The sequence below is a fragment of the Elephas maximus genome, chromosome 5 (genome assembly GCF_024166365.1).
Source record: "Elephas maximus indicus isolate mEleMax1 chromosome 5, mEleMax1 primary haplotype, whole genome shotgun sequence".
Lineage (NCBI taxonomy): Eukaryota > Metazoa > Chordata > Mammalia > Proboscidea > Elephantidae > Elephas > Elephas maximus.
In genome coordinates, this window is record NC_064823.1 from 122,888,557 (window position 1) to 122,915,367 (window position 26,811).

A 26,811-nucleotide genomic window follows, 5' to 3' on the forward strand; every position below is an offset into this window, starting at 1 on the left:
TGCTAAGAAAGGCCTGAAACATCCTTCCCAACGCCCTGCTGCGCCTTCACACCTAATCCGAGAGAGAAAGCTTGCCATGGAGTCCTCACCCAGCGCCTGCAGGCAGGGTTCGGGGGTTGGGGGGGGCAGCACGCCATATTGCCACGAAATGTAAGTAGCTTTTAATTTTTACTGACTTTAAAAGTAACATATGCTCACTATTAAAAACAAGCAAACAAAAAACTGAAAATGTAGAAGGTATAAAGAAGAAAATGACAAATCATCCATCAGAGTGAACATATAATTTACCCTCTGTAGGAGGAAGCTTTTCAAAGGGAAAGGAGAAGGACTATGCCGGAAAATCGGCTGTACGGTCACCTGCCTATAACCAAGAGAGCTGCGAACACATCATGGATGTTTTTCCATGCATAAAAAAAAATGCACACGCACATAGAAATATATACTGCATGTTTGGTAAAGCAGAGGGCCGATGAAAACAAGGGAAGCTTCAATGAGATGGATTGACCCCAAAGCTGCAACAATGGACTCAAATATACCAACGATCATAAAGATGGCACAGGACCAGCCGACGTTTCATTCTGTTGCACACAAGGTCACTGAGCAGGAGCCAACTCATCAATGACAACTAACAACAAAACAGGAGCCCATGCTATACTGTAATTTTCCTCTTTCATTTAGCAACTTATATCAGACATCTTTTACGTTGCTAAATATATAGCTCTATTGTGTCATTTTTCAAGGAACACAACATGAAGGGTCGCATGGGTTTTTTGGGGGGGTCTATTAAACAATGTCACAATAAGCATTCTACTGAAGTACATTTTTGACTAATTTCTAGAATTCATTCCTATAAATAGCACTGCTTGGTCAAAGGTAAACAGGATTTACATCTGGTGCATACTGCCAACTGCTCAGGTGGCCACTTCGTAATCCCATTCCTAGAAAAGTACCTCCTGGCTTATATAGTTCTACCCTAATCCCTTTAGACAAACCGTTTGGACTCAAACTGAATTTTGAGTTATTTAAAATTTCACATAATCAGTCTTCCTTCCCCCAAGTTGACACTCTAATCATGACACTGTGCCTCAATTTTAACTTGAAACGTTTTGTAAATCACTTTATGTCTGTCGTTTAGGGGTGTAGAAAGGAGACCTGGTGGTACAATGGTTAAGCATTTGGCTGCTAATCTAAAGGTCAGTGGTTGGAACACACCAGTGGCTGCTCCTGTAAAGATTTCAGCCTAGGAAGTTCTACAGGGCAGTTCTACTGTGTCCCGTAGGTTCCCTGTGAGTCGGAGCTGACTTGGTGATGCACAATGACAATGGATCATTACAAGGACAGAACTCACTACCCAAATAAGGTCTCTGGAGCGACTTGGCCTCCATCTGAAAGAGCAAAAGTTTGGTTCTGACTTAATCTCATTTTTTATTCTGTGCCACAAGATGGACAGAGGTCATCTGTTTAAAGCTATTATATCTTATGTGTTGAAAGCAGCTGAATAACTGGCAAAGCCCCTTCTACAGTTACAGATGTCCCACTCTCTGTGGCAGAAAGTGGTGCGGCAAAGTCAGGGGATACATGGGGAAATCCCGGGCGAGCCTCTGCTCACCCCAGTATGTGAACTGTTCAACCATCTATACCCACCTTCACTAAACGGGTTCCAGATTCCTAGAGTATTTCTACTAATCTCCCTCAAAAAATGCAAAATGAAATCCCATATATCCAAGTGCCAGGCTTCTAAGAAGTTCAAACATATGGAATAGTTGTCATAGACCCATGCAATGTGCTTCTTGGGGAAGCAACATCACCTGAAAACCATCATCTAGTGAATTGTGAAAGGGAAAGAATGAACTCGTTCTTTTCTCTGCTTTCTGCTTTTTCATAACAGCAATGTGGGATGATTTACTTGGTGAAGGGTAAACCTGATTAGAAGTAGCCCTCCTGATACCTTGATTTTGGACCTCTGGCCTCCAGAATGGTTAGAGAATAAATTTTTGTTTTTGAAGCCATCAAGTTTGCCTTTACTGGTGTGAGGGTGAACCTCCAGCAACGGTTGCAGAGAATATCAGAAATGGAAGAGCGCCCCAAGATTCTCTGCTCCAAGCCCCTCATTGTACAAGCGAGGAGAAAAGAGTAAAAAAAGGTGAGAGGAACTGCCAAAGGTCATACTGGAAGCTGCTGGTGACTTAGAACCTGACTCTTCACCACCAGCAGACATTTCTAGTCTCTGAGAGCAACACTGTCCAGGTGAGGTTCAGTGGCAGGCAGTACTGTATAATGGTTAGACCTCCAGCAAACTGGCGTATATATAGGCCCAGCTCTTTGGCCGTGGGCCCCTAACTCAACTGCTCTAAGCCCAAGTTTCCTTATCCATGAAAAGGGGACAGTCATAACTAGCAGTAGCTACCTATTATTATTAAAATTGAGGTTCCTAGGTGTTGAAAACAGTTTGCACTCGACTGCCAATCGAAAGGTTGGTGGTTCAAACCCACCCAGAGGTACCGCAGAAGAAAAAGCCTGGTGATCTGCTTCCATTAAAGATTATAACCAAAAACGCTCTGTGGAACAGTTCTACTCTGTCATACATGGGGTTCCCAAGAATCAGAATTAACTCAAAGGCAACTAACAATGACATTATTAAAATTGATGCTGTCAAAACTCAGAAAAAAAATATTAATATCTAATAGACTACAGTAGCAAACACTGCGTTGTTCCATTTACATTCTTAGAGATGAAAAATGCTCTTCCACTGTACAGCTCATTAGGTCAGAAGAAACACATCATCTATACATATTTGTAACTCATTCTAAACACCCGGTTATTCATGACTATATTGGCCAGAACTCAGTAGCGCAAAAATTAATTAGAATCACAAGGCTTCCAATCTTTCCAGAAGACAGTGACATACATTTTAAAAGAAATTACCATTGGCTTTACTTGAACATTAATAATCACTGGAGTTAAGCTCTTAAACAGTGCTTCTCAAACTATCTGTCATGAAGAACAAGTTTTTCCTTTTTCTTTTTAATTTTCCAATCCTCTGCAGACTGATGCTTTTAAAAAAAGCATTATAAAATGAATTAGTAGAAAAGTAAAACAAGTACAACACTAACAAAAACCCACCCACATTTTTTCATAAGGATCACGCTGTTGAATTCCTGAAAACATTTCCAAATGCTTAAGCGCAGTTTCTGTACTTATCACATCTTGGACAAGTAACAGTTTGGACTGGCACCAGTCAAAAGACCACGCTTAAAAAACAGTTAATACTGTTGGCTCTCCAAGGCCTTACAGTGTGCTAGACACAAGCTGTGTGCTCCAGGAATCTGCTCGCTTACTCCTCACAACAGCCAGGAGGGAGGCAGGAATTGTCATCACCCACATCTTACACATGTGGAAAGCGGGGCTCAGAGAGGTTGGGTCATTTGCCTGAGATCGCATAGCAAAGGAAGTAGCAAAATTGGGATCCAAATCTGGGACTACTTACACTCTATCTTCTCTCCCTAATTCAAACTCATGAAGTTGATTCTGACTCCTAGCAAGACTATAGGACAGGGTAGAACTGCCCCATAGGGTTTCCAAGGCTGTAATCTTTATAAAGCAGACTGCCACATCTTTCTCTAGCGGAGTGGCCGGTGGGTTTGAACCACTGACTTTGGTTAGTAGCCAAGCATTTAACAGAGCAATGGTTAAGCACTTGGCTGCTAGCCAAAAGGTTGGTGGTTCGAATCCACCAGCTGCTCTATGGGAGAAAAGACGTGGTAATCTACTCCTGCGAAGATTTCAGCCTAGGAGATTGTAATGGTGCAGTTCTACTCTGTCCTGCAGGGTTGCTATGAATCAGCATCGACTTGACAGCATGCAACAACAACAGAGTACAGGAAGAGAATCTGCACAATTTGTTTTCAATTTCCTATTTAACTCAGGGTGTACCATCATATCGTTATCAGGTTTGTAGGCAACTAAGCCCTTGGGTTTTCTTCTGCCTCCTCCTTGTTTCCTAGTCTTCTGAGCATTTTATTTTCTATTAGGAATCATGAAAGGTGATGAAACTCACATCAATTAAGATATCTGGAAATAACTCAGGTAAATGACTTAGGTAAAAAGAAGGAGACAGCCACTAAAATTAGACTTCAAAATGTTTGCGAATCTTAATTTTTTTATTCCATGCTTCTCCCCATAATCAATGAGGGATGGGGTTGGCTGGATGGATTCCCAATAAAGCTTACCTTGCCCAACAGCTGAATGCATTTTTTCCATGTCAAACTTAATTTTTGATCTTCCTGGAGTACTTAGCATCTTTTCCCACACTGTAGTTACCTCTTTAAGACAAGGAGTGATTTCTTCATAATCAAGCTTCAGACGCTTGTTCAGCAAATCATTTTCAGAGGCTGGAAGCAGAACATTTAAGTGCTAGTTAGTAAACGTTATGTGTCTTCAACTACCTGACATGGCTGCCTAACTTGTTATCTTTACTGAGATGTCCAGCAGTCACAGCCAGGTAATGTCCAAATTAAAATCACTGTTCCTACCTCACCCCATTTGGTCCCCCGATTTTCCTTATCTTGGAAAATATGAAAAACTCAGAAGTCACTTTGATTTCTCTATTCCTCCACTCCCAATATGTCCTGTTGGCTCTACTGCTAAAATACATCCCATATGGGCTCATCTCTTCCCATCTCCTATATTACCCATTTAAGCCATAAACATCTCAAGAGCAGGAGCTATGTGAAAAAATTCCTGATGCCTGGCACAGTTAGAGCTCAACAAGATTTTTTCATCTAAACAAGGAGAGGCTCTCTGAGGGTAAATTCTTTTTATTTAGAGTCACAGGTTACTTCCACCTATTGGTTCTATTTCTGCTTCCTAGAGCTGGACAGAATAAATCTACTCTTTTCATATGATATCTCCTCAAACATACAAAGATAGCTATCATTTCTCACCAAGTCTTAACCTAAGGCTGCATTAAGAATTCTACCTAAATTACCAAACAGGAAAAAAAATCAATAAAGGAAAATTTTAATTGACGATACTAAGAACCATTAAACCTATAACATCACTCCCACTTCACAGCCACTAAATCCTACTTGGGATTGCTTTGATAGGGATCACAACAAAGAGTCCCAGACCGACTAAGAGAAAAATGTAGAACAGAATTCAAATTCACAAAAAAAGACCAGACTTACTGGTCTGATAGAGACTAGAGGAACCCTCGAGACTATGGCCCCCAGACACCCAGCTAACCCAGAACTGAAACCATTCCCAAAGCCCACTTCTCAGACAAAGATGAGATAGACCTATAAAATAAAACATAACACATGTGAGGAACGTGCTTCTTAGTTCAATCAAATATACGAGACCAAATGGGCAACTCCTGTCCAAAAGCAAGACAAGCAAGGCAGGAAGGGACAGGAACTGGATGAATGGACACAAGGAACCGGAGTGGAAAGGGGGAGCGCACTGTTACGTTGTGGGGATTGCAACCAATGTCACCAAACAATGTGTGTATAAATTTGAACGAGAAATTAACTTGAGCTGTAAACTTTCACCGAAAGCACAATAAAATTATAAATAAATCCTACTGTCAGTCCTCATATCTAATCTACATCATATTTCAGATATGGAATATATGTTTATTGGACAAGCAGGTATGGTACAGAGCTACTTATAAGCCAATACACAGATTCTGCAGAGCTGATAAACTGGACCTCTTTGTTATAATAATAAATACTTATGTTACATGTCTATCTTAAGTGCTTTATGCTTAGTAATGTTTTTGGATGAGAAGACTGAGGCACTGGGAGGCTTAGTAGCTTCACCAAGGACCCAGGGAAGAGGTGACAGAGACGGGACTGGAATCCAGGCATCTGCTGCTGAGCGTGAGCCGTTCTCCACCACACTGCAGTACCTGGTGTTGTTAATCAAACATTTTTTTTCTGGAACTCGGCACACATGGGGCAGTGGTGGGTTCAGTGGTAGAATTCTCTCCTTCCATACTGGACACCCAGGTTTGATTCTCAGCCAATATACCTCAAGCACACCCACCATCTGTCTGTTACTGAAGGCTTGACTGTTGCTATGATGCTAAACAGGTTTTGGCAGAACTTCCAGACTAAGAGAGACTAGGAAGAAAGATCTACTTCTGACGATCAGCCAGTGAAAACCCTGTGGGTCACAACGATCTGATCTGCAACTGGTCATGAGGATGGTGCAGGACCTGCAGCCTCTCATCCTGCTGCACACAGTGTCGCCGTGAGTTGGGGACCCAAATGATGACAACAACAAAAGGCATGTATCACTTAGAGACCTTAAATGTTTGATAAAATCCAATGAAGCTAATTTGGCCTACAGTTTTTTGTGTGTGAAGGCTTTTTAATACAAATTTGATCTTTTTAATAGATACAGGGCTATTCAGATTTTTTTCCTTCTCATTTCAGTTTTGGTAAATTGTGTCTTTCAAGAAGTTTGTCCATTTCCCATCTAAGTTTTTGCATTTATTGGCAAAAAGTTGATCTTAATATTTCCTTATTATGTTTTTAATGGCTGTAGAATCTGTAGTTCAGACTACAGATACTAACACACCAGTACACATCTCTCAAGATGGTCCCCCTTCCCTAGCTGACACACACACACACACACACACACAAACACCCTCCCTCCCTGCCCTATTTTATTCCCAAGGATACTGAGACATAAGGTTTACTGGTTTCAAATAGTGCCAATTAAGTTCTAGAAGTAGGATTTGAACTTATGCTTAACCACTATATTTCTGTCTCCCAGTGTCTTATTTTTGTAGTAGGAATTACAGGTAGTCCCTGACTTACAATGTATCCGAGTTACGACGAGCCAAACAACTGTGTTTTTTTGGTGTACCTTATTGTCAGTAATATGTACTACATACATTGCTACAGAATGTAATCTGCTGATGTTATCATTCTCAGATGTTCACCCACAGATGTTCAAATAGAATTTATAAAGATACTAATTAAAAGAAAGAATAACAGTGAAAACAAAGAAACAGGGACTCAACTTATGTCAGAGCCAACTTACAAAGGAGTCATCAGAGTATAACCTTGTCATAAGTCAGGACTGCTTAACTGAGCTGCTCTTCTGAGGACCAAATGAGATTAAATACACTAAGCACCTATAAAATGTCTGCTAATTAACAAATACTCCACAAATTATCAGAAATAGACAACAGTGAATGGTACAAACTAAGCCTTGATAACATCAAATGTTTTCTTTGTCCATTTCAGATATTCAGCAAACGCTAACTTGGTTAACCAGGCTAATGCTATGCCCTGAAGGTAAACGCTGATTCATCTGATTTATGAATCCTACACTTACTAGCTGTAGTGACTGCCTTCAAACACAAATGCATCGAAGGATAACACTGAAAAGAGCCACAGAGATCATCTGGTCCAACCACTCATCTGGGCACGGAAATTTTCATTTATTACAGCTTTTCTTCTGCCATGTTTATTCTTATAAAGAATAATAAGCAGAATAAGTTTTCAAGGTTCTGTTAAACAATTCTCTACATCTGTGGTGCTGACTTGTTTTTTGCATTTTTTTCCTAAATGTCAACTCCAGATTTTGGGGGGGCTATGAGAAAACACAATACATGTAATTAGAGTTGAGCTAACTCTTGTGGCAAATCAGGCTTAGAGCTCGTCTTGCCAAACACTCATTGCCATTGAGTTGATTCCGACTCATAGTGACTCCATAAGACAGAGTAGAATTGCCCCATATGGTTTCCAAGGAGTGCCTGGTGGATTCAAACTGCCAAACTTTTAGTTAGCAGCCAAACTCTTAACCACTATGCCACCGGGGTTTCCTCCTGCTGAACGGTAACTGCAAACAGTTCTGGACTCGCGGTGCCAACGTACATTTATTTCTCTGGTGGTGAATTATGCTGTGACTATGTCTGGCTACCCTAACACAGCCCAGCAAGCAATGCAAGGAATTTCCGCTGAAGTCAAAAGAACTTCCTCACACAGTCAGACATATCTGACCAGGAGATGCAGCTTAAAAAAGCTGAATCCGGAGGCGGGGCCAAGATGGCAGACTAGGTGGATGCTACCGCGGATCCCTCTTGCAACAAAGACTCGGAAAAACAAGGGAATCGATCACATACATAACAATCTACGAACTCTGAACAACAAACACAGATTTAGAGACGGAGAACGAACAAATACGGGGAGACAGCGATTGTTTTCAGAGCCAGGAGCCAGCGTACCAGTCAGCGGATTTTCTGGAAAAACTAGTTTCCCAGTGATGGCTCGGAGACAGCAGTCCATATCAAACCACATAAAGAAGCAGACCATGACAGCTTCTCCAACCCCCCAAACAAAAGAATCAAAATCTTTCCCAAATGAAGATACAATCCTGGAATTATCAGATACAGAATATAAAAAACTATTTTACAGAATGCTTAAAGACATCACAAATGAAATTAGGCTAACTGCAGAAAAAGCCAAGGAACACACTGATATAACTGTTGAAGAACTCAAAAAGATTATTCAAGAACATAGTGGAAAAATTAATAAGTTGCAAGAATCCATAGAGAGACAGCATGTAGAAATCCAAAAGATTAACAATAAAATTACAGAATTAGATAATGCAATAGGAAGTCAGAGGAGCAGACTCGAGCAATTAGAATGTAGACTGGGACATCTGGAGGACCAGGGAATCAACACCAACATAGCTGAAAAAAAATCAGATAAAAGAGTTAGAAAAAGATGAAGAAACCCTAAGAATCATGTGGGACTCTATCAAGAAGGATAACTTGCGAGTGATTGGAGTCCCAGAACAGGGAGGGGGGACAGAAAACACAGAGAAAATAGCTGAAGAACTCCTGACACAAAACTTCCCTGACATCATGAAAGACGAAAGGATATCTACCCAAGATGCTCATCGAGCCCCATTTAAGATTGATCCAAAAAGAAAAACACCAAGACATATTATCATCAAACTTGCCAAAACCAAAGATAAACAGAAAATTTTAAAAGCAGCCAGGGAGAAAAGAAAGGTTTCCTTCAAGGGACAATCAATAAGAGTAAGTTCAGACTACTCAGCAGAAACCATGCAGGCAAGAAGGGAATGGGACGATGTATACAGAGCACTGAAGGAGAAAAACTGCCAACCAAGGATCATATATCCAGCAAAACTCTCTCTGAAATATGAAGGAGAAATTAAGATATTTACAGATAAACACAAGTTTAGAGAATTCGCAAAAACCAAACCAAGGCTACAAGAAATGCTAAAGGAGACTGTTTGGTCAGATGACCAATAATATCAGGTACCAGCACAATACAAGGTCACAAAACAGAACGTCCTGATATCAACTCAAATAGGGAAAGCACAAAAACAAACAAATTAAGATTAATTCTAAAAAATAAATAAATAAATAAAACAATACACATAACAGGGAATCATGGAAGTCAATAGGTAAAAGATCACAATAATCAAAAAGAGGGACTAAATACAGGAGGCATTGAACTGCCAGGTGGAGAGTGATACAAGGCGATATAGAACGATACAAGTTAGGTTTTTACTTAGAAAAATAGGGGTAAATAATAAGGTAACCACAAAAAGGAATATCAACTCCATAACTCAAGAAAAAAGCCAAGAAAAACGTAACGGCTCAACTAACATAAAGTTAAACATTATGAAAATGAGGATCTCACAATTTACTAAGAAAAACGTCTCAGCACAAAAAAGTATGTGGAAAAATGAAATGGCCAACAACACACATGAAAAGGCATCAAAATGACAGCACTAAAAACTTATTTATCTATAATTACACTGAATGTAAATGGACTAAATGCACCAATAAAGAGACAGAGAGTCACAGACTGGATAAAGAAACACGATCCATCTATATGCTGCCTACAAGAGACACACCTTAGACTTAGAGACACAAACAAACTAAAACTCAAAGGATGGAAAAAAATATATCAAGCAAACAATAAGCAAACAAAAAGAAGAGGAGTAGCAATATTAATTTCTGACAAAATAGACTTTAGACTTAAATCCACCACAAAGGATAAAGAAGGACACTATATAATGATAAAAGGGAAAATTGATCAGGAAGACATAACCATATTAAATATTTATGCACCCAATGACAGGGCTGCAAGATACATAAATCAAATTTTAACAGAATTGAAAAGTGAGATAGACACCTCCACATTTATAGTAGGAGACTTCAACACACCACTTTCGGAGAAGGACAGGACATCCAGTAAGAAGCTCAATAGAGACACGGAAGACCTACTTACAACAATCAACCAACTTGACCTCATTGACTTATACAGAACTCTCCACCCAACTGCTGCAAAATATACTTTTTTTTCTAGTGCACATGGAACATTCTCTAGAATAGACCACATATTAGGTCATAAAACAAATCTTTGCAGAGTCCAAAACATCGAAATATTACAAAGCATTTTCTCAGACCACAAGGCAATGAAACTAGAGATCAATAACAGAAAAACTAGGGAAAAGAAATCAAATACTTGGAAAATGAACAATACCCTACTGAAAAAAAGACTGGGTTATAGAAGACATCAAGGAGGGAATAAGGAAATTCATAGACTGCAACGAGAATGAAAATACTTCCTATCAAAACCTCTGGGACACAGCAAAAGCAGTGCTCAGAGGCCAATTTATATTGATAAATGCACACATACAAAAAGAAGAAAGAGCCAAAATCAGAGAACTGTCCCGACAACCTGAACAAATAGAAAGTGAGCAACAAAAGAACCCATCAGGCACCAGAAGAAAATAAATAATAAAAATTAGAGCTGAACTAAATGAATTAGAGAACAGAAAAACAATTGAAAGAATTAACAAAGCCAAAAGCTGGTTCTTTGAAAAAATTAACAAAATTGATAAACCATTGGCTAGACTGACTAAAGAAATACAGGAAAGGAAACAAATAACCCGAATAAGAAACGAGAAGGACCACATCACAACAGAACCAAATGAAATTAAAAGAATCATTTCAGATTACTATGAAAAATTGTACTCTAACAAATTTGAAAACCTAGAAGAAATGGATAAATTCTTGGAAAAACACTACCTACCTAAACTAACACATTCAGAAGTAGAACAACTAAATAGACCCATAATAAAAAAAGAGATTGAAACGGTAATCAAAAAACTCCCAACAAAAAAAAAAGTCCTGGCCCGGACGGCTTCACTGCAGAGTTCTACCAAACCTTCAGAGAAGACTTAACACCACTACTACTGAAGGTATTTCAAAGCATAGAAAAAGACGGAATACTACCCAACTCATTCTATGAAGCTACCATCTCCCTGATACCAAAACCAGGTAAAGAAATTACAAAAAAAGAAAATTATAGACCTATATCCCTCATGAACATAGATGCAAAAATCCTCAACAAAATTCTAGCCAATAGAATTCAACAACACATCAAAAAAAATAATTCACCCTGATCAAGTGGGATTTATACCAGGTATGCAAGGCTGGTTTAATATCAGAAAAACCATTAATGTAATCCATCACATAAATAAAACAAAAGATAAAAACCACATGATCTTATTAATTGATGCAGAAAAGGCATTTGACAAAGTTCAACACCCATTTATGATAAAAACTCTTACCAAAATAGGAATTGAAGGAAAATTCCTCAACATAATAAAGGGCATCTATGCAAAGCCAACAGCCAATATCACTCTAAATGGAGAGAACCTGAAAGCATTTCCCTTGAGAACGGGAACCAGACAAGGATGCCCTTTATCACCGCTCTTATTCAACATCGTACTTGAAGTCCTAGCCAGGGCAATTAGGCTAGACAAAGAAATAAAGGGTATCCGGATTGGCAAGGAGGAAATAAAGCTATCACTATTTGCAGATGACATGATCGTGTACACAGAAAACCCTAAGGAATCCTCCAGAAAACTACTGAAACTAATAGAAGAGTTTGGCAGAGTCTCAGGTTATAAAATAAACATACAAAAATCAATTGGATTCCTCTACATCAACAAAAAGAACACCAAAGAGGAAATAACCAAATCAATACCTTTCACAGTAGCCCCCAAGAAGATAAAATACTTAGGAATAAATCTTACCAAGGATGTAAAAGACCTATACAAAGAAAACTACAAAGCTCTACCACAAGAAATTCAAAAGGACATACTTAAGTGGAAAAACATACCCTGCTCATGGATAGGAAGACTTAACATAGTAAAAATGTCTATTCTACCAAAAGCCATCTATACATATAACGCACTTCCGATACAAATTCCAATGTCATATTTTAAGGGGATAGAGAAACAAATCACCAATTTCATATGGAAGGGAAAGAACCCCCGGATAGGCAAAGCATTACTGAAAAAGAAGAAGAAAGTGGGAGGCCTCACTCTACCTGATTTCAGAACCTATTATACAGCCACAGTAGTCAAAACAGCCTGGTACTGGTACAACAACAGGCACATAGACCAATGGAACAGAATTGAGAACCCAGATATAAATCCATCCATGAATGAGCAGCTGATATTTGACAAAGGACCAGTGTCAGTTAATTGGGGAAAAGATAGCCTTTTCAACAAATGGTGCTGGCATAACTGGATATCCATTTGCAAAAAAATGAAACAGGACCCATACCTCACACTATGCACAAAAACTAACTCCAAGTGGATCAAAGACCTAAACATAAAGACTAAAACAATAAAGATCATGGAAGAAAAAATAGGGACAACCCTAGGAGCCCTAATACAGGGCATAAACAGAATACAAAACATTACCAAAAATGATGAAGAGAAACCAGATAACTGGGAGCTCCTAAAAATCAAACACCTACGCTCATCTAAAGACTTCACCAAAAGAGTAAAAAGACCACCTACAGACTGGGAAAGAATTTTCAGCTATGACATCTCTGACCAGCACCTGATCTCTACAATCTACATGATCCTGTCAAAACTCAACCACAAAAAGACAAACAACCCAATCAAAAAGTGGGCAAAGGATATGAACACACATTTCACTAAAGAAGATATTCAGGCAGCCAACAGATACAGGAGAAAATGCTCCCGATCATTAGCCATTAGAGAAATGCAAATTAAAACTACGATGAGATTCCATCTCACACCAACTAGACTGGCATTAATCCAAAAAACACAAAATAATAAACGTTGGAGAGGCTGCGGAGAGATTGGAACTCTCATACACTGCTGGTGGGAATGTAAAATGGTACAACCACTTTGGAAATCCATCTGGCGTTATCTTAAACAGTTAGAAATAGAACTACCATACAACCCAGAAATCCCACTCCTCGGAATATACCCTAGAGATACAAGAGCCTTCACACAAACAGATATATGCACACCCATGTTTATTGCAGCTCTGTTTACAATAGCAAAAAGCTGGAAGCAACCAAGGTGTCCGTCAACGGATGAATGGGTAAATAAATTGTGGTATATTCACACAATGGAATACTACGCATCGATAAAGAACAGTGACGAATCTCTGAAACATTTCATAACATGGAGGAATCTGGAAGGCATTATGCTGAGTGAAATGAGTCAGAGGCAAAAGGACAAATATTGTATAAGATCACTATTATAAGATCTTGAGAAATAGAAAAAACTGAGAAGAACACATACTTTTGTGGTTACGAAGGGGGGAGGGAGGGAGGGAGGGAGAGGGTTTTTTATTGATCAATCAGTAGATAAGAACTGCTTTGGGTGAAGGGAAAGACAACACTCAATACAAGGAAGGTCAGCCCAATTGGACTGGACTAAAAGCAAAGAGGTTTCAGGGATAAAATGAATGCTTCAAAGGTCAGTGGAGCAGGGGCGGGGGTCTGGGGAACGTGGTTTGAGGGGACTTCTAAGTCAATTGGCAAAATAATTCTATTATGAAAACATTCTGCATCCCACTTTGAAATGTGGCGTCTGGGGTCTTAAATGCTAACAAGCGGCCATCTAAGATGCATCAATTGGTCTCAACCCACCTGGAGCAAAGGAAAATGAAGAACACCAAGGTCACACGACAACTAAGAGCCCAAGAGACAGAAAGGGCCACATGAACCAGAGACCTACATCATCCTGAGACCAGAAGAACTAGTTGGTGCCCGGCCACAATCGATGACTGCCCTGTCAGGGAGCACAACAGAGAGCTCCTGAGGGAGCAGGAGATCAGTGGGATGCAGACCCCAAATTCTCATAAAAAGACCATACTTAATGGTCTGACTGCGACTAGAGGAATCCCGGCGGCAATGCTCCCCAGACCTTCTGTTGGCACAGGACAGGAACCATCCCCGAAGACAACTCATCAGACATGAAAGGGACTGGTCAGTGGGGGGGAGAGAGATGCTGATGAAGAGTGAGCTAATTAAATCAGGTGGATACTTGAGAGTGTGTTGGCAACTCTTGACTGGAGGGGGGATGGGAAGACAGAGAGAGAGGGAAGATGGCAAAATTGGCACGAAACGAGAGACTGAAAGGGCTGACTCAATAGGGGGAGAGCAAGTGGGAGAAGGGAGTAAGATGTATGTAAACTTACATGTGACAGACTGATTGGATTTGTAAATGTTCACTTGAAGCTTAATAAAAGTTAATTAAAAAAAAAAAAAGCTGAATCCGCATATTTCGCCGTTGGTCCAAGCAGCACCCTGCTGTTTCGGTATCCTGATAACATTGCTGCTGTCGAAAATCTGTGACCTTCAAAAATGTCTTATCACCCAACACAGGTGGCACGTCCCTGCAGCAAGTGTCAAGGCTCCAAGGCAAGAAGTTTGGACACAGGACCACATTGTTTAAAATAGTAACAGTCCACAAACCCCTGTTGTTTATGGGGTTAGGGAAAGCCAGGACTAAACAAGGTCAAATGTAACTTTGCAAAAGTGTCATTTTTCAAAACATCTATTACCATTTAGGAAATCCTGGTGGTATAGTGGTTAGTGCTACAGCTGCTAACCAAAAGGTAGGTAGTTCAAATCCACCAGGCACTCCTTAGGAAACTCTGTGGGGCAGTTCTACTCTGCCCTATAGGGTCACGATGAGTAGTAATCAACTCAACGACAGTGGGTTTGGTTTTAGTTTATTACCATTTAACCCACTGCCACTGAGTCGATTCTGATTCATAGCAACCCTATAGGACAGAGTAGAACTGCCCCATAGAGTTTCCAAGGCTGTAATCTCTATGGAAGCAGACTTCCACGTCTTTCTCCTGTGTGGCAGCATAGGTCAGCGCTCAGTTGCTAGCCAAAGGCCAGTGGTTCGAACCCACAGCTACCCCGTGGGAGAAAGGTGTGGTAGTCTGCTTCTGTAAAGCCTTGGAAATCCGTATAAGTTTATATGGGGCAGTTCTACTCTGTCCTATAGGGTGGCTATGAGTCAGAACTGACTCAACGGCAACGAGTACTACCATTTAACATGGATGTATAAACTAACTTGGATTTTGTGACTAAGGCTCAGGTCTGATTTATGCCCACTGTGCAGGGTGGGCTGCCACTGCCCCATCCCTAATTCTACTCCATTAGCAACTGCTTTCACAGACAAAACTCTCTCACCAACTGCCACCATTTCTTGAAAGCTTAGAAAGGCTAAGAGTCTGGTAAGCGCAGCAAGCAGTGATCCCAAACTTGTAGAGGCTTTAGAAAAGCTACTCAGTATTTGTTTTTATAATAAACATAATTTAATTAGAAATAAACCTTTAAAAATTAAAATGCCTGCAATTACAATTCAAAATTTAATGTGCTATTACATCACTGTACAGATGTGATATTTGTAATCTTTTAATCTAGTTAAGAGCCCTGGTGGTGCAGTGGTTAAGAGCTCAGCTGCTAACAAAAAGGTCAGCAGCTCGAATCCATCAGGCGCTGCTTGGAAACCCTATGGGGGTCAGTTCTACTCCGTCCTATAGGGTTGCTATGAGTCGGAATCAACTTGACAGCAATGGGTTTGTGTTTGGTTTTGAATTTTAGTTAAGCATGAAACGCTAAGTTACATGAATCAGTTCAGGCAATGACGTGCCACTGAAAATGAGCTGTTTGGGGAAATCACGACTTCTGCTTCCAACTGTCTACAGTGGATTGGGGTAGACTGAGATGACGTGGCTTGAGTCTTTCCAGGATGCAACGCTTCCAGAATAATAAAGAGGTGTTCCATATATTTGAAAGCCAGGAAATAGGCTTAACCATAGGAAGACCCTCTCCATTCACGTTCCTTCCATTTCTTTCCCAAAAAGCATGCAAGGCAGCTTAAAGCCTTGATAAATTTCAGGAGCCACTCCCAGTTGCAATTTAACCTTCCTTTAAGAAGCAATTGGAAAAAATGCAATAGAATGACTGTCTTTCTAGTACACAGAAAACTTCCCAGTTAGTTCTTATCAAATCTTGCTTCTGTATTTAATGAGAAAGTTCCATGCCCACCCTGACAAACAAAACTACCTACATATTTTTAGGCAAATCATGATTAGGCTCTTATTGCTGGTTATTTTTCTCAAGTTATACAAGTACTTCACACCCTAATACAATGGGCAGATGCTTCATATATTCAGCAAGTTTATTCTCCTTCCACCACAGAGATAAACATACAGTGACCTTTATGAAACTACAAAGAGAAATGAATTCAAAAAGTAAAATAAAAGACCACACAGATTTAATACTGCCAACAAGCCAGATGAATGAAGAATGAAAGATGCTGGCATGGGCCAGCAAATTTACTGCAACACCTGGCCCGTTGTTCCAGGTAACCTTAGGAAATGTACCCGTTCACTCTAATCTGTCCGGTCATCATTTACACTGCAGTGTGTGCTTTGCTTTGTAGCATACTGGTATCACCTAATCAGTTACAGTCACAATTCCTTCCAACATTCCTAGAACCTGGTCAGAGTCATTCTAATTTTACAGCTACACCCTGATTTTACATGGCTGTCATTTGCAAGAAGATTGGCTAGGGTAAGCATTACGGTTTATGACCTACATGATGAATGTAAATGCCTTTTTACTTTTCAACAAAAATCCCAACCCGTACGTGAATATAAGTGCTGTGCTCCAAAACTGTCACTTAGCCGATGACATGCTCACTGATGCCATTGCTATCAAACTCCTCTTAGACTCTGATTTTAGACTTACTTTTCGGCACACACAAGAAGATGGTAGAAAAAGAGTTGGAATAAAACTCCTCCCCCTGTGACAGGACCTTGTGGAGCATCCTCACAGTTATAAAAAGCCCATTCCAACTGTTGGACTACTTTCATAGCAGAAGGGTCTTATTACTTTATGCTTCACTTCTTGTTACTGGTCAAAAAATGAAAGACTCATTTTGACTATGAATCATTCATCAAATCTGGTGTCTTAATGAAGTTTATTATTTTATTTTCAATTCATTATTTCATTTTTATTAATGACAAACATCAAGATCATTATCAAAAGATGAACATTTATAACCACGGAGGAGGTACAATTAAATGCTGTCTAATTCCAAAATGATCCAGGCAATGGCATCATGAGTGAACTATCTGTATGGCTTTCCCTTTCAAAGAGTTAAGTTCAAACCTCCCAAACAAAAATTCTCATTTGTTTTATATCCAGGCAGCTTTCTGCACTCCAAAGACAGTGTGCTTCCCCATTGTACCAGGACAGGTACATAAGCTTCGTTTCTTAGTTACTTTGAAAAAAGTTATTTATTTATTAGTTCAAGTGACAGTATGGAAACAAACTTTCAAAATTCATGTCTTGTTTTGATACTCTCAGTATCAGAACAGGTAGAGCTCAGCTAATGCTCAAGTTTAGCCCCCTTTTTCCAGGTTAGCAACTCGCTAAAAATGCACACAGAGCAAGGCATATAAACTTTAACGATTTAGGCAGGATTGGTTCACACCTAACAGTCAGGTATACACTACGGCTGAGGACAAAGTAGGAAGAAAGAAAGAGATGACAGTTTTCAGAATGTTAGAGTTTAAACTTGAAGGTTGCATCTTGAACTTCCAGATACTATGCCAATAATGACCATATGAAAATAATCAATATAGGTGTCTGATTATCATTAAATCTTCAGAAAATATTTGATCTACTTTTGAAAAAGTAAGCAGATCTACAGGAAAAAGTGAAACATATATGTATACACGTGTGCATGATGTATTAGACCACATTGCCCTTTAAGATATCATGCTTATATCTGATTTGATTAAGATCATCAGGCCTGTTCAATATCAAAAACAGCAAACCAACCTTGTAGCTTCTGATTCTCCTTCTCCATTCTGAGGAGCAGTATCTGCTGTAGAATAGCCTTTTGCCATAGCTCTCGAAGCTCACGAGATGTCCTTTTCTTTTCCTCTGGTACCAGGCCAGAGGACCCATCTTCACAAACTGGTTCTAAAGGAGACCGTGGCGGGAGTTCGCCCAGGTCTGGGTAATCTGGAGAGGGAAAAGAATATTTCAGAAAGGTCATTTTTCAATGAAAATTAATACTCAAACATGGTGCCAAATCAGCAAACTCTGCTCATTTAGATAAAATGGTACCACCAACTTTAAAAATGTTTTTTAATATAGGAATAAATTATGTTTGAGCCACAAACATGAAACTTATATCAGATAGTAAGCACAAGTTACAGTGAACAGCATCTGAGAAAATATTCAAAGATATCTAGCTTTTAAGATATAATGCTTTTATCTTTGTCTGAGTTTAAAATCAAATTGTGGACATGTTATCAGGAGGGACCAGTCACTGCAGAAGGACATCATGCTTGGTAAAGTAGAGAGTAAGTGAAAAAGGGGAAGAACAAGATGGATTGACACAGCAGCTGTAACGATGGGCTCAAACAGCGACGACTGTGAGGATGGCGCAGGACCAGGCAGTGTTTCGTTCTGTTGTACAGAGTGGTCACTATGAGTCGAGATCGACTCAACGGCACCTAACAATAACAGTAGCAAACATTCATATATATAAGCATTTGGCTGCTAACCAAAAGGTTGGCAATTTGAATCCACCAGCCTGCTCCTTGGAAACCCTATGGGGCAGTTCTACTCTGTCCTACAGGGTAGCTATGACTCGGAATCGACTGGATGGCAACGGCTAGTACTAGACTGTTTTAAGGGCTTTGTGTTTAATAATTTAGTTAACATTCACAACCATCCTATGGCGTGGGTACTGTAACTATTCACAATTTAAATAAAAACAAACTGACACAAAGGGAGCTTAAGTAACTTGCCTCATGTTACATAGCTAGAAAGCAGTAGAGCCTAGATTAGAACCCAAGTGGTCTGGCTTTCATGTGCTTGTTGCTGTTGTTAGCTGCTGTTCAGTCAGGCCCCAACTCAGGGCAACTCCACACATAAATGCTGCCCGGTCCTGTTCCATTCCCGTGATTGGTTATGGACTGGACCGTTGTGATTCAAAGGTTTTCATTGACTGATTTTGGAAGTAGATCACCAGGTCTTCTTTCCTAGTTTGCCTTGGTCTGAAACCTTTGCTGATACCTGTTGGTATCACAGCAACACGCAAACCTTCACTGACAGACAAGTGTTGGCTGCACATGAGGTGCACTGGCCAGGAATCAATCCTGGGACTCCTGCGACAAAGGCGAGAACTCGACTACTGAGTTATACGCCTAGGTATTTTGAAAGATGATGGAAACATATTCGATAGCCAGTAGTAACGGTGACCATTAATCAGGGCTCCAAACTGGTTCATTCCAGTTTGACGTCCTGCTGAGAATTTGCATTTCTAACATGTTCTGCTGAAAGTGAAGAGGGCTTGAAGCACTTACTGATGAAGATCAAAGACCACAGCCTTCAGTATGGACTGCACCTCAACATAAAGAAAACAAAAATCCTCACAACTGGACCAATGAGCAACATCATGATAAACAGAGAAAAGATTGAGGTTGGCAAGGGTGTCATTTTACTTGGATCCATAATCAACATCCATGGAAACAGCAGTCAAGAAATCAAAAGACACGTTGCATTGGGCAAATCTGCTGCAAAAGACCTCTTTTAAAGTGTTGAAAAGCAAAGATGTCACTTTGAGGACTAAGGTGCACCTAACCCGAGCCATGGTGTTTTCAATCACCTCCTACGCATGTGAAAGCTGGGAGATGAATAAAGAAGACTGAAGAAGAATCGACGCCTTTGAATTGTAGTGTTGGAGGAGGCGACGCCTTTAAATTCTAGTGTTGGAGGAGAATATCGAATATACCAAGGACCACCAAAATAATGAACAAATCTGTCTTAGGAGAAGTACAACCAGAATGCCCCTTATAAGCAAAGATGGCGAGACTACGTCTCACACACTTTGAACATGTTGTCAGGAGGGATCAGTCCCTGGAGAAGGACATCATGCTTGGTAAAGAAGAGGGTCAGCAAAAAAGAGGAAGACCCTCAATGAGATGGATTGACACAGTGGCTGCAATAACGCACTTAAGCGTAACAACGACTGTGAGGATGGCACAGGATCGGGCCGTGCTTCATTCTGTGGTCCACAGGGACTCTACTGAGTCAGAACCGACTCAATGACACCTAAAAACAACATGCTTTCTGCTTGAGAATTTGCATTTCCACCCCAGATACACTGAATCAGAACCTACATTTGAACAAAATACCCAGATGTTCCTTATGTATAACTTCCTGGGAACTTGTTAGAAAAGCAAATTGTCAGTAGGAGTCTGAACCAGAACAAACTTGTTTCGAAGCCCTGCCGTTAACATACTCTCTACCCAGTGCTGGGCACTATGCCAGGCGTCTTATATGTTGTTGTTGTTAGGTGCCATCGAGTCGGTTCCGGCTCACAGCAACCCTATGCACAACAGAACGAAACACTGCCCGATCCTGCACCATCCTTAAAATCGTTGTTATGCTTGAGCTCACTGTTGCAGCCACTGTGTCAATCCACCTTGTTGAGGGTCTTCCTCTTTTCCGTTGACCCTGTACTCTGCCAAGCATGATGTTCTACTCCAGGGACTGATCCCTTCTGACAACATGTTCAAAGTATGTAAGACGCAGTCTCACCATCCTTGCCTCTAAGGAGCATTTTGGCCGCACTTCGTCCAAGACAGATTTGTTCGTTCTTTTGGCAGTCCATGGTATAGTCAATATTCTTTGCCAGCACCACAATTCAAAGGCGTCAACTCTTCTTCGGTCTTCCTTATTCATTGTCCAGCTTTCACATACATATGATGTGATTGAAAATACCATGGCTTGGGTCAGGCACACCTTAGTCTTCAGGGTGACATCTTTGCTCTTCAACACTTTAAAGAGGTCCTTTGCAGCAGGTTTGCCCAATGCAATGCGTCTTCTGATTTCTTGACTGCTCCTTCCATGGATGTTGATTGTGGATCCAAGTAAAATGAAATCCTTGACAACTTCAATCTTTTCTCCATTTATCGTGATGTTGTTCATTGGTTCAGGTGTGAGGATTTTTGTTTTATGTTGAGGTGTAATCCATACTGAAGGCTGTGGTCTTTGATCTTCATTAGTAAGTGCTTCAAGTCCTCTTCACTTTCAGCAAGCAAGGTTGTGTTATCTGCATAACGCAGGTTGTTAATGAGTCTTCCTCCAATCCTGATGCCCCGTTCTTCTTCATATAGTCCAGCTTCTTGGATTATTTGCTCAGCATACAGATTAAATAGGTATGGTGAAAGAATACAACCCTGATGCATACCTTTCCTGACTTTAAACCAAACAGTATCCCCTTGTTCTGTACAAACAACTGCCTCTTGATCTATGTAAAGGTTCCTCATGAGCACAATTAAGTGTTCTGGAATTCCCATTCTTTGCAGTGTTATCCATAGTTTGTTATGATCCACACAGTCGAATGCCTTTGCATAGTCAATAAAACACAGGTTAACATCCTTCTGGTATTCTCTGCTTTCAGCCAGGATCCATCTGACATCAGCACGTCCTCTTCTGAATCCAGCCTGAATTTCTGGCAGTTCCCTGTCGATACACTGCTACAGCCATTTTTCAATGATCTTCAGCAAAATTTTGCTTGCATGTGATATTAATGATATTGTTCTATAATTTCCACATTCGGTTGGATCACCTTTCTTGGGAATAGGCATAAATATGGATCTCTTCCAGTCAGTTGGCCAAGAAGCTGTCTTCCATATTTCTTGGCATAGACAAGTGAGCACCTCCAGCGCTGCATCTGTTTGTTGAAACATCTCAACTGATATTCCATCAATTCCCGGAGCCTTGTTTTTTGCCAATGCCTTCAGAGCAGCTTGGGCTTCTTCCTTCAGTACCATCGGTTCCTGATCATATGCCACCTCTTGAAATGGTTGAATATCGACTAATTCTTTTTGGTATAGTGACTCTGTGTACTCCTTCCATCTTCTTTTGATGCTTCCTGCGTCGTTTAATATTTTCCCCATGGAATCCTTCACTATTGCAACTCCAGGCTTGAATTTTTTTTTCAGTTCTTTCAGCTTGAGAAACGCCGAGCATGTTCTTCCCTTTTGGTTTTCCATCTCCAGCTCTTTGCACATGACATTATAATACTTTGTCTTCTTGAGAGGCCCTTTGAAATCTTCAGTTCTTTTACTTCATCAATTCTTCCTTTTGCTTTAGCTGCTCAATGCTCAAGAGCAAGTTTCAGAGTCTCCTCTGATATCCATCTTGGTCTTTTCTTTCTTTCCTGTCTTTTCAGTGACCTCTTGCTTTCTTCATGGATGATGTCCTTGATGTCATTCCACAACTCCTCTGGTCTTCGGTCACTAGTATTCAATGCGTCAAATCTATTCTTCAGATGGTCTCTAAATTCAGGTGAGATATACTCAAGGTCATATTTTGGCTCTCGTGGACTTGCTCTGATTTTCTTCAGTTTCAGCTTGAACTTGCATATGAGCAATTGATGGTCTGTTCCACAGTCGGCCCCTGGCCTTGTTCTGAGTGATGATATTGAGCTTTTCCATTGTCTCTTTCCACAGATGTAGTCAATTTGATTTCTGTGTGTTCCATCTGGCGAGGTCCGTGTGTACAGTCTCCGTTTATGTTGGTGAAAGAAGGTATTTGCAATGAAGAAGTCGTTGGTCTTGCAAAATTCTATCATTCGGTCCCCGGCATCGTTTCTATCACCAAGGCCATATTTTCCAGCTACTGATCTTTCTTCTTTGTTTCCAACTTTCACATTCCAATCACCAGTAATTATCAATGCATCTTGATTCCATGTTCAATCGATTTCAGACTGCAACAGCTGATAAAAATCTTCTATTTCTTCATCTTTGGCCATAGGGGTTGGTGCGTAAATTTGAATAATAGTCGTATTAACTGGTCTTCCTTGTAGGCGTATGGATATTATCCTATCACTGACAGCGTTGTACTTCAGGATAGATCTTGAAATGTTCTTTTTGACGATGAATGCAAGACCATTCCTCTTTGAGTTGTCATTCCCAGCATAGTAGACTATATGATTGTCCAATTCAAAATGGCCAATACCAGTCCATTTCAGCTCACTAACGCCTAGGATATCAATGTTTATGTGTTCCATTTCATTTTTGATGATTTCTAATTTTCCTAGATTCATACTTCGTACATTCCAGGTTCCGATTATTAATGGATGTTTGCAGCTGTTTCTTCTCATTCTGAGTCATGCCACATCAACAAATGAAGGTCCCAAAAGCTTTACTCCATCCACGTCATTAAGGTTGACTCTACTTTGAGGAGGCAGCTCTTCCCCAGTCATCTTTTGAGTGCCTTCCAATCTGGGGTGCTCATCTTCCAGCACTATATCAGACAACGTTCCGCTGCTATTCATAAGGTTTTCACTGGCTAATGCTTTTCAGAAGTAGACTGCAGGGTTCTTTTTCCTAGTCTGTCTTAGTCTGGAAGCTCAGCTGAAACCTGTCCTCCATGGGTGACCCTGCTGGTATCTGAATACTGGTGGCATAGCTTCCAGCACCACAGCAACACACAAGCCCCCACAGTATGACAAACTGACAGACACGTGGGGGGTGTCTTATATAGACAGACTCATTTAACCCTGATGACAATCCCAGATAGCAGGGATCAGCTGTCTGCTGAGGAAACGGGCTCAGAGAGGCCAGGTAACTTGCCCAGGGTCACAGAGTGAATAAGTCGGTGAGTTGGGATTCCAACCTATGTCTGCCTGACTTGGAAGGTCATTCACTATCTGGATACCACTGCAATTCAAATGCTTCCTATTTTGTCAATATTTAAAATTCTTATTAGTTTAAATCTCTTTATATTTCATGCATATGTACCTTTTTCAACTGCAGAAAGTCTGTTACCAGTATACGGCATTGCTATAATTCACAAATCTTTTCCAGATGTACAAAGGGAACAACACTCCACCTGCTCACCTTGGAACGAGCTCTGCAGAGTGGCAGAGGTTCCCAGAATAATGGACCTCATATGATACGCACATCCTTGAGAACGTGTGTCTAAAGGGAACCTTGGTGAATAAAATCCTGATCTTAACATATGCTGTGAAAAACACTTCACTGGCAACTTGAGCCTCACAACCACCCCTAATACGACGCAGTTTTTATAAAGAACGGTTTCTAACCAGGCTCAATGATCTCTTCAGCTGATAGCTCCAATTCAGTTTCGTGTTATGATAAATTTGCATAACACTCATCAGCACTGACTGCTCACTATCTAAAGTTGAGTTTGAATTCCTGCTCCAAAATCAAACACAAGCTACAAAATGCTTAATTTCCTAAAGTAACCTGTCTGCCTTAATGCCTAAGATTACTGAATTAAAACTTTTCATAAGCAATTATATAAGACTGTTTTAAGATCTCTGTAAGCATTTAAATGCTTATCACCATTATGTCTTATGTACACTTATTTCATTATGAACCTACTAAACAAATGAATACATTAAAATGATGTTTCTTTTGGGAGGAAGTAAGAAATAACTGGGCAGTTTATTTAAGGAGAATACTCACATACAATGTTAAATAAAAAATCATGAATCAAAACGGTCTATACGAGATCAATTTTATAAATACTATAAAAGGCAGTATATTCTAGTGAGTAATAGGGCACCAACTCTGGAGCCAGGCTGCCTGGGCTACAATCAAGATTCTATCATGTATTGATTTTGTGAGCAAAAGTTGCTTAATCTCTCTATGCCTCAGTTTCCCAATCTGTCATGTGGAAAGAACAGTACCACCCTCACAGTGGTGTTAAAAACATTGAGTTAATATATAATATGTACGATTTAAAAAAACCTAGACCAGGGCCTTTCACACAGTAAGAGTACAATAAATATTAGCTTTTATTGTCTGCTATTATATATTCACAAAGAGGCAAAGAAAAAATACTTGGCAGGAAATATATCAACATCTTAGCCACTCAACTGTAAGCTCTAAGAAGGTAAGAACCTTGCCACGCTGTCAACCAGGGTCCGCCCAGCACTGAGCACGTTTCCTGGCACCCAGAAGGCGCTTGATAAATAATTGGTGAATAAGAGAAGAGATCAACAGGTTCTGGAGGTGCTATTAACATTTTTGTAATTTAAAAAATTATTAAAGATAAATTTTATTTAAATCATTATTTGATTTAAATAAAATACTGAAAAATGTCCTGTGTTAAGGTCAGCAAGAAAGCCTAAGAGTCTACAGCAGGGGTTTCTCAACCTCAGCAAGACTGACATTTTGGGTAGAATAATTCTTCATTGTGGGGGGCTTCCCTGTGCACTGAAGGATGTTCAGCAACATCTCTGACCTCTACCCACCGGACACAGTAGCACCTGCCCGCCCTAGCCATGACAGTCAAAAACGACTCCATTGCTAAATGTCTCATGGGTGGGTGCAGGGAGGAGGAATCACCCCCAGTTGAGGACCACTGATTCAGAGTAAAAAACTCATCACCTGTTTCTCTCCTAAACCCTCAAACCTGTTGCCGTCGAGTCAATTCCAACTCATGGTGACCCCATGTGTCACATAGTAGAACTGCTCCTTAGGGTTTTCTTGGTATAATCTTTTTTTAAAACTGTGCTTTAGATGAAGGTTTACTGAGCGAATTAGTTTCTCATTAAATAATTAATACACATATTGTTTTGACTGGCTGTAATCTTTACAAAAGCAGATTGCCAGGCCTTTCTTCTGCGGCACCACTAGGTAGGTAGGTTTGAACTGCCAACTTTTAGGTTAGTAGACAAGTGCAAGCTGTGTGTGTCACCCAGGGACCTTCTCCAAACCCTGGAAAGGAGTAAAAATAGAACTCCTTCACCCAAATTTATTTTATGCAGTAACAATTACTGATTTTATAGTTTATGATTAACAACAAATTTATAAAAAATACTTATGTCCATAGTAAGAGTAGCCTAGTTACATAGCAGTTTAGTAATTTACAAAAGGGGCTAGTTAAAATATTTGTTTGTTCTGTATTTTGGCTAGCTGAATCAGTCTAAGTGAGTTATTTTCTAAACAATACAAAAAGATTCAGATTTAGGACAAGTCTATAGTTTTATAATCAGTCCTCTTTCGCGTGTGTATGTGTGCATGTTGTAGGGAGTGGGGGCAGTCTTCTGCGAGGGGGGCTGGGTAGAGTGCAGGGTGAGGATAAGATGATGAAAATATTGGGCAGCTGTTAGTTGAGGACCTTGCTCTAATAATAAGTATGTGCATTATTTTAACTTGGGTAATTCCCAAGCCAATCATACCAGCATTTGAGGCCCTCATACACACCCAGCAACATGCTAGGCGCTCTAAGAAGGGCTACTCTGATGTTCCTATTATTCTCCAGAACAATCCCAGGGCTCTGGCTTCTTTCCTTGACTTGTATTCTTGCTGAAAGACTGCAGCTCTGAGGCCAATGCCGAAAAGTACGACTCAGTTACAGCAGAGACTGAATCGGGGCTGGGGGCTGC

The 26,811-nt window shown here is 40.2% G+C and overlaps 1 protein-coding gene across 5 annotated transcripts in view; it reads right to left on the reverse strand.

Annotated features, from left to right (window-relative positions):
• Positions 1-26,811, reverse strand: part of TBC1D1 (TBC1 domain family member 1) — a 285,823-nt gene that overhangs the window by 45,219 nt on the left and 213,793 nt on the right. For all 5 annotated transcript variants that reach the window (XM_049886361.1, XM_049886362.1, XM_049886364.1 and 2 more), the window contains 2 exons: positions 18,207-18,392; positions 4,230-4,391 (listed from right to left, as the gene is read on the reverse strand). In XM_049886361.1, the coding sequence (XP_049742318.1) occupies positions 4,230-4,391; positions 18,207-18,392 (348 nt within the window). The remainder of the gene's footprint in view (positions 1-4,229; positions 4,392-18,206; positions 18,393-26,811) is intronic.